General features: G+C 36.5%; 1 protein-coding gene across 1 annotated transcript; it reads right to left on the bottom strand.

The window, feature by feature from the left end:
• On the bottom strand, positions 4,347-8,836 carry LOC105158458 (inorganic phosphate transporter 1-4-like). Its single transcript, XM_011075222.2, has 2 exons — positions 8,634-8,836; positions 4,347-6,264 (listed from the first exon to the last, which is right to left on the bottom strand). The coding sequence occupies exon 2, from the start codon at positions 6,201-6,203 to the stop codon at positions 4,581-4,583; it is 1,623 nt and encodes a 540-aa protein (XP_011073524.1). The 5' UTR covers positions 6,204-6,264; positions 8,634-8,836; the 3' UTR covers positions 4,347-4,580.

Here is a 9,760-nt window from a genome sequence, read left to right as displayed (position 1 = left end):
CAAGCGTGCATTAAAATTTGTTCGATAGTTAAAGTAAAAATATTGTCATTTTGTAAATATGAGATCATATGTTAGAAACTTAACAATCAAATATATAAATTCAAATCTCATTTATTTGAATTACACTATAAGAAAATCCCTTAACAACAACAAAAAGAGATTAGCATCGAGCTATTTAGCAAGTAATATTTTCATTGCTAATTTATACTATTTAATATAAGATATTTACTTGCTAATGAATTTAGCAACGGAAATTTACTTGTTAACAAAGTTAGCAACAACATGTTTAAAATATATATGAAGTGATGTAGATTAGCAACGAGAATTTTATTTTCTAACTAACTCGACCCTGATTTTATCATCAAATTTTTTTATAGTTGTTGAGCCATTTTCTCGCAGTGTTAATTAATATATTGATGTAATAATACAATTATTATTTCTATCAAATAAATGGGTAAATTACAATAGGCTCCCTTGAGGTTGTATAATTATCTCAATATGTTCAAAAAATTACAAATAGTCACATGAATTAACGATAATTTAAGAAAATAACCCATCGTGATAGCTCATTGTAGGGGATATTTGTTAGTTAACTATCAATTTTAAAGAGGCATTTATAATTTTTCAAATAATGAGAAAGTATTTATAATTAACAAAAATTAGGAGAGCCCTTAATAATTTACTCTAAATCTACTCTCTCTCTCTCTATATATAAAACCTATTCTCACTCACAAACAACAGCTACTTACACCGCGACACCAGTTTTTTTTTAAATTACCAAAAATTTCCTTCTGTATTTCCAACCAACCCTAATTAAATTCTTCTTTTTCTATCTATACCAATATGAAAATTTCACTCACAAACGATAGCCCTATACAAATTTTTTGTATCGATAATATCGCTATATTAATTTATTTTTATTTACTTATTTATTTTTAAATATGATGTGTTCATTTATATATTTTACTTTAATTATTTTAAAGTATAAATAATTATTATTTAGTATATGCACGTGGGGACGACGACCTAATAAGTAATTAAAAAGAAAAATCCAACCGCAAGAACTATGTACATCACCTTTCCGCCTTTTCTTCCAACCGAACCACTTCATTAGCCGCCCAAACCTCTACATTTATTTGTCTCGGCTTAATTATTTTGTTATTTTATGCGATCATATTTTATATTTTGGGTTTGTAATTTGTTATTATATTTATGTCGTGTCTTAGACGAAAGTGGCGGTTTCTTAACTATTAATCTAATTGTTTTTGGCACAAATACTTTACATTGTGTTTAAATTGATGAATTGAAAAGTAAAAAGTTTAAATCATTAATTATGCGTATTTATTTGGATACTTTTATATTAAAAGAATTTTAAAATCTTTAAAATTTCATTTTGAATTATTCTTTATGAAAATATTGATAGAGTTCAAATTATAATGACGTTGAGTCATTTGAAATTATTTTTCTAAATCCTTTCTAGAAATTCAAATCTTTCTATCCAAATATAGTGGAAATATTGATTAGAGTTCAAAATATTTTAATGATATTGAGTAATTTGAAATTATTTTTCTAAATTCTTTTTAAAAATTCAAATCCTTCTATCCATATGTAGTATTAAAGCATTGATGGAAAAAGGCCTATCCGACAACTTGTGTCAAACAAAATAATTTGAAATAGTATTTGATGGGTATGGCCCAAAAGTGATTGGCCTAAGGAAAAATACTAAACCCAAGTCAGGCCCGCCGACCCAAGAGAAAGTCAGCCCGCCAACCGGCGCTAGGCTTAGCCCAAGAAGGAAGCACCCTGCATGGTTTTGCCCAAGAGGGAGGCCCACTAAGCTCAATCGAAGAAGGAGCCTACCACACTAGAACCTGTCCAAGAAAGAAGCCTGCACATCAAAATTGGACCACGAAGGAGGCCCAGTACGAAGGCCTGCTGCACCTTTTCAAGACCAGCCCGAAGGAAGGAATGTGTCCTCAAGGGGTGGACTCTTTAGCCTAGGAAGGACTCCTAGCAAGGCAGGAGTCTTCACGAAGGAATCCTTCTTCATCCGAAGATGTGCTGTGCAAGGAGCGGATAAAAGGGTGACCTTATCCACCAAAAGCCCACCTTCCTTCTCGGATATGCAACTCTCTTTAGAGTCCCTGTAAAGAGGGGCCCCTCCTCTATAAATATGGGAGGCACCCCTCAACAAACCTCTCCTTCCTTTCAGCGTTCTTGGAACTCTCTCGCTATTAATCTGCCATTCTATAATCCGTGCTTTGCATATGAAATTCCTACTTATGTCGTAATTTCTCGTCACAATTTATTTCTCTATTTATTTATTCTTAAATTCGGGACTAACTTAAATATTGGAGTGCTAACGTGTTGTTTTGTAGGTCCCTTTTCTCAACTGCTTTCGCTTAATTAGCCCAAACTCAACATCAAGATCCAAGAACTTTGAATCCGTCTTAAAATCGCACGCATCAATTGATGTCGTCTATGGAAAATTGAGATAAAGGCGTGAGTTACTATGAAGACCTCCAGCAATCCCACTAGCAAGCAGAAGACTGTGGAGGCACCCAGCAACAATCAGCCTTTGCAAGTAGTTGTAGGGGCCTCCTTAGCACCAGTAGGAGGGTCTACCTAGCTTTTCAGCGCCGATGCTGCCCCCCAGAGTGATGGAGCCATTGGTTGAACCTACAAGGCGAAGTACCTCCTCCGACACTACATTAGAAGAACTTTCCCCAACTTTGCTGGGCGCAATCCAACAAATAGTTGTAGCGGCCATTGGGGAGTAGATGGCGGTACTAGTACCTGCTCGCTCAGCCCCTGTGGTGGAAGCAGGCACCTTTCAAGGAGGAATGGATGGAAGCCCATAATTGGGGCCCCGCCAACGGCGATACAAGGGCTCCCTCCAGCAGCTCCCCAAGAAGCTCCCTAGCAATGGCTGGCCCAATTGGAGTGTCATCAAAAAGGCCTCTAGGACATGCAGCACCAGATAGTAGGAGTCCCAGGAGAAGAGCAATAGGGTATCCCCTTCACAAACGCTATGATGGCGGATGAGTTCCCTGCAAATTGCCGCACCCCTACTATCACTGAATACAATGGGTCGACGGATCCTCAAGAACACCTTTCGCGTTTTGAGAATGCAACAATATTGCACAGGTACACAGATGGGATCAAATGTTGAGTTTGCATCACCACCTTTGCTAGGGCCACACAACAATAATTTAACCAGTTGCCCCCTGGAACAATAGGAAGCTTCCAGGAGTTCAGATCTCTTTTCCTGCACCAGTTCGCCAGTTGCCGAAAGCTTCAGAAGGCGGAGTTCAGCCTTTTCGGCGTACGCCAAAAGGACAACAAGCCCGTGAGGGAGTACCTTTAAAGGTTCAACACTAAGACTTTGGAAATATCCTCCGCCACACAAGAAGTGAAGGCCAGTGCCTTCTCGCAAGGACTTTTGAACAGGGACTTTTTCAAGTCCTTGGCCAAGAGCCCTGTTTTGAAGTTTTATGCCCTCTTAGTTCTCACGGCCAAGTATATTAACATGGAGGACGCCCAAGCTACAAAAAAAGAAAGTCGCGGAAAAAAGAGGAAGGAGGTTAGGGAGGAAGCCCCCTTAAATGCTATAATCAACTAAAAATATATATGGGGGTGGAGACTATAGATGCTATAATCAATTAAGGAAATTATTAATTTTGCTGTTAACACTTGCCATTAATATCTACCTACCAATTAAGTATTTTTATAACTAAAAAATTTTTAAATTCTAAAAATTCACCATTTGATCAAAATTGAAGGATTCGGGTCAAAAGATCCGTAATATATTAGTGACAATATTAAAATTGTGACTTAATTTTTTTGTCAATAAACTTCTATATTTTTGTAGTGAAAAATGGCAAATTTTCATTAATCGTGATAAGTTTTCGTATTAATTTTATTTGATTGTAGTTAATAATTCTAATTTATCACAATATTTAAGTCATAGTCATTTATAATATAACGAAAAATTAATTTTTTTATAGTAACGAGACATTATTGATCAAATACAAGTTGTGTATAACATGTGTATTAAATCTTTTTACCAAAAAAATAAATACGAGTTTTCTGTGTTAAATTCAAAATTTGCACGAAAGTAATAGTATTTTTAAATTGTTCAATCTGCATATTCTATACTAATAAAATAATTTTAATTTTTTGTTCTTAACTTAATATTTTTCAATATAATGTTATAACTATCATTTTTATTTATATTTTTAGAAGAAAATTGTGATTTGACCAGAATAAATTGGGGCCTATCCTAAATGTCTTTTAGTGAACAAATATTTGGCCTAGAGAACAAAAGAGTCGCAAACAAACAGTACTCAGTGAACAATTCCCAGAAAATCTTCATTCTGGTCATATTACAACATAGTCATTTAAGATTTGTGTTGGCAACGTAAGACTTTCTTGAAAACCTTAGTCAGAAACATTAATCAACATCTACTCTTACAAATAAACAACTGATTCCCACCACAGAAACAGATAAATATACGGCTTATTTCGCCTCAACATCTTGAACATACTTGCTCGGATACACATTATATATATAGTTAAGATCAAACTGGAACTGTCCTAATGTCATTGACCCCTGGTTGCCTCGTCTCTACACTTCCACTCTCATCCTCGCCCTCCTTCGACATTTCCTCCAACGATTTCCCCTTCGACTCGGGCACCAGGAATGTGAAAAGCATACCTAGTGCGTTGACGCAGCCGAGCACGATGAGCGAGTTCTTGACCCCAATACCGGCTGGATAGCCGGCGTCCCTCTTGCTAGGGTCCTTAGACTGAGCTGCGTATAAGAACCCGAATGCCCCAACTATTGCTCCGGCCTTGCCTGAAGCGGCTGATATGCCGTGGCATGTTGACCTTAGCCTAGCTGGGAAGATCTCGGCTGGGACGACGAATGTGGTGGCATTAGGGCCGAAGTTGGCGAAGAAGAAAGTGAGTGAGTACATGATTACGAAGCCGATTCTGTTGTCCTTGTGAGTCCAGTGTGTATAGGGGATTGCCAACGCGAACATGAATACCGTCATGAAGAAGAATCCCATTAGTTGGATGGCGAACCTCCCGATTCTGTCGATGAAGAATACGGTGAACCAATAGCCTGGAACTGTGCTGCAGAGGGCAATCAGAGTTTGAGCCCTTGAGATTCTGTAAACTTCTTCAAGTGCATTCATCGTCTTGGCTGGGGGAATCCATCCAATTGCGCTGAATATGTCCTTCTGGAAGAGGTTTTGGCTGTAAAAGGCGATGTCAAGCAAGAACCATGTGCTGGTTGTGCCGAGCAAGTGGAGTCCGTGGCGTCGAAGGAACTCCTTAGAGAACAACCCAAAGTCATTCCCTTTCTCCTGAGCAAACTTCTCCACTTTCTCTTGTTCTGCCTCAATCTCGACTTGCAGCACCTTTGACATATCAGAAGCCGCCTGTTTTGCATTCTTGGCGACTAATGCTGTGTAACGTGCCGTTTCCGGCATCTTCATACGCCAGTAGTACGTCAGGGCCGCAGGGAGAGCCCCAAACATTAGGATCAAACGCCAAACATAATCAGCTGCCGGGACAGTAGAGGCAAGGGCGTTCTCTTGATACGTAGGGGCCGGATACGCAGCCTTGAACGAAGCAGAAACAATGATCGCCACCATACCGCCCGCCAAAATCCCAAATCCCTGCATGGCAAACACAGCAGCTATAAACGCCCCACGAGTCTTCTTGTTGGCATACTCTGACATGATGGTGGCCGAAAGCGGGTAGTCACCACCAATGCCAAACCCAAGCCAAAACCGGAAGAAGCAGAGCGTTGCCATGACGGCCTTAGGCCGATCACCAAATGAAAGCCCCGAAGCAACTGAAGCGATCACCATCAGCATAAGGGTCATTCCATACACCTTCTTCCGGCCTAACTTGTCACCAAGCCATCCAAAGAAGAGCTGCCCTGCGAGTGTGCCGCAGAAGGCCACACCATTGACAGCGGCCGAGACATTAGGTGGCAGAGTGCCGGGCTTCCCCGCCCCCTCGTGGTGGTAGTATATGCGGCCGAGCAATTTCGTGACCAGAGAGATGCAGAATAGATCATAGGCATCGGTGAAAAATCCCATCCCAGCAATCACAATGGCTGTGAAATGATACCATTGTGTTTTCGCCACATCAAGTGCATTGAGAACTTGCAGTTGTTCCTTAGCCATAACTATTTTTTCTCAGAACTTTCTCCCAAACTCTTGGAAGGTAAATTCTCGTATATATGTCCTGAAAACATGAACAGAAGAAACAGTTATTGGTAGTTTAGTGCTAAACAAGTATATTATTACATATGCTAATGGCAATTCTTGCATTGTGAAAATGGAAATTCTAGCCCGCGATTAGCTTGGCAAAATCAAAATCAATCATATCACAAATGCAATACATTTGCTGTTTGTGATATACAATTCAGGAAAAGTAACCGACAAATATATCAAACTTGTTTTGTCATTGATTTTATTTGACCAAATCTGATCCGAAAAAATTTTTTCCAATAGGAAAAACATAGACAGAAGAGACAGTTACTGGCACCAAATCAAGAAAACTAATAGCTTGTTACAGAAAGGTCAGAGCTGTTCATTAATTACTATAATTTTGGGATTAGTAAATACTAAAGAACAGATTAGAAAAATCTCTAAAGAAGACAAAAGTAGGTATATTTTAGATTTTGTATAGTTCATGACCCACAAAGTTGTATGAATTGGTGACTTAAGCAGGAAATTTTAATTCCGAATTGGTTTTGTTCAAATTGAATTAATTATACAATATATATAATACACTTACTATATCATTATTGTATAATTGGCTAATAATATATATCATATTTGATATATGATTGGTTCGATTTAACAAACCTGATTTGGACTACAAATTTCTAATCTAATCAATGGACCTTTCCGAACATGAAACTGAGCAGATTATATGTCCAAAAGTCAACAAAAGAATAATTTCAAATTTTAATTTGTGTTGAAAAATAATTAATGTAACAGCTGTTGCTCATATCACGACCCAGTTGTATTTTGTTGAATTCTTGAATATTGAGAAGTCAGCACCTGACTTTCAGTTGAAACTTTTAGATTGTTGTATTATATTTTTATTAAACGATGTTTTTTTTTTGTTAAAAAATAAAAAAATAGGGGCGATACCCCACATTATGTCCGAGCCCACATAATGAATTGAATTTTCTATTTCAAATCATATTTCATTTTTTATTTTATTTAATTTAATATATTTATGTTATTTGTAATTTTTTTTTCAAATAAACTAGAAATTACAATACGATTTGAGATAGAAAAATCAGTCTTGTATAATTGCAGAATAAGACGCATCACTACAAGAAAATAATAAAATAACGAGTAAAATTTTTATTATTAATCTATATTATTTAATTCAAGAATTTACTTGTTAATGCATTTAACAACAAAAACTTACTTACTAAATAATTTGACAATGAATTATTTAAAATATATATTAAATAGAATAAATTAGCAACGAAAATTTTATTTGCCGATTAATTCAATCCTGACGTTAGAGTCATTTTCTTAGATGGTATATTTAGTCTAACCACCAGACTCCTGTCCTCTCCGGGATGTTCTTACGTTTGTCATCAGGTGAAAACAAAAAGTAGAAAAAAATATATATAATCCATAAAGTAATTAAAATAGAAATGTAAGGAAAGAAAGCTCCAAGGATGGAGGAAGACAAAGAAGACTTTTCAACAAAAGAAACAAGTGTGGGTATGTGAACACAGGACTTGTGTAGACAAGACAACAACATGGTACTGCTGATGATGAACAAGGCCGACTGAAAAGGACATCTAACCACAAACAAGAGAAAACACACCTCATCAATATGATCAGAACATAATGATTTTCAGTTTTCAATTTTTAAAATAATTGTTCAAATATAAAAAAATGTTTGTTTATATATACTTATATTAAAAAAAATATTTTATTATCATTCTCATTTCAATTATTAATATACGTGAAATAATGATATCAAAAAATACGACGGGGTGAGTTAATAATTTTGAATTTTATTTAATTTGCTTAATTAATAAAGGACTTAACTAAATTACGAAAATAATTTTATCAGGGAGGAAAAAAATATTCTAGAACCCAGAATCATATATTAATAAAACAAGGAATTAAAAAGATTACTCAAGATGGAAAATTATTAAATTTTTTCATACATTAAAAGGAATATATCCCTTAAAACGAAAAAAATCTCAAAATAGGCAAAAATTTGACATTTTCTCCAACAAAATTATTCCCACAAAAACCCTTTTCCAAGAAGCATTTTTTAGAACTCCATTTCTTCACCACGAATTTCAAATAACCATTACTAATAATAAATAACAATAATAATGCATGAAAAAAAAAATCCGTGTAGAGTTACACTAAGATCGAATGCAACATATTCGATCCATTCTCGATCGTTAAATCACAAAATCAATATTTTCCATCGTCCTGTCGGCCGTATATTATCAAATGGTCTTGAATGAACCGAGAACGACAGACCCTTTCCATTCAAGAATTTGCACGTAATTATTCAAAAAAACCAAAAAAAAGTACATGAGATTTGACAATAAATCTTACTTTGGACGTGATGAGCTTTTTCAGAGAGCTCCACGGACAAGACAGCAGCTGCGAGAACCCGCGATGATCATATGAGAATTCGAAACCTTTGTTCGCATGTATTTACGTATGAACGTCAAAGAAATAAAAGGAAAAAAAAAGATGAGGAGTGAGAGAAGATGAATTTGAAGAGGGAGAAAGAGGAGAGAGAGAGAGAGTGAGTGTGGAGGGAAGTGAGGGGGAGAGGGTTCCGTATTTAACTGCAATTCTTCCCGAATCTTGGAGAGCATATTCCGATGCCAGGCCCACATGCTTGGGCTTCTTTGCCTTTGTGATCTCGCCACGTGGACTGGGTGTGGGGCATGTCCGAGTTGGCAAGATCAGAGTGGGGGTAGTGAATACTCTGAACGCCATTGTAATTCACTTGGTCAACGCTTTCTTGTGTTGGCACGTGTGGCTTCTTTGATTCTTGGCAAATTTCCCATTTTGGTCCCTGATTTATTCACGTTTCGTTTTGGCCCCATTTTCTACTCTAATTAATTGGGGATCTTCCAATGGAAAGACTAAAGTATCCTTTTATAGTTTCATTCTTTTTCTTTTTTCTTTTCCAATATCGCCCCGTGTGTTGTCAGTGCCCTACCCGCTACACATTTAAATATCACCCTTGCGTGGAATGCGACAGGCTAGGTTTGCTTGGATGATTGGGTATGGAAAAAGATAAAAAAATAAATAAATAAAATAGTAAAAGTGCGAAATAAAGAATAAAAATAGAATAAAATAAGGATGTAAAATCTACATACAGAATGAGGGTATTATGGTCACTTATAGGGGAAACTCAATAGATTTTTGTTGTAGCCAAGACAAAGAATAGGTTTGGATGAAAAATAAATAAATTGTGAGACAAATTGTATAATGATAGCAAGTTAATGGGACGAAAATGCAATTAGAAACAGTTGATGGGGCCAAAATATAATTTGTCTCTTATTCTGTTTTTTTTCCCCTCATTGCTTACAACAATTCAAGGGTCAAGAATTTCCACTAGCTTTTGTGTTGACTATCCAACCCGACGTTCTGAGTTTAATTCTCAAAATCCCAAGCAAAGTAACTCCAAAGGTCATCGTTCACATTTATTGACTCGCCAGTGCTCC

Source organism: Sesamum indicum, linkage group LG3 (genome assembly GCF_000512975.1).
Source record: "Sesamum indicum cultivar Zhongzhi No. 13 linkage group LG3, S_indicum_v1.0, whole genome shotgun sequence".
Taxonomy (NCBI): Eukaryota; Viridiplantae; Streptophyta; class Magnoliopsida; order Lamiales; family Pedaliaceae; genus Sesamum; species Sesamum indicum.
This window is presented reverse-complemented; position numbering and strand designations above follow the sequence as displayed.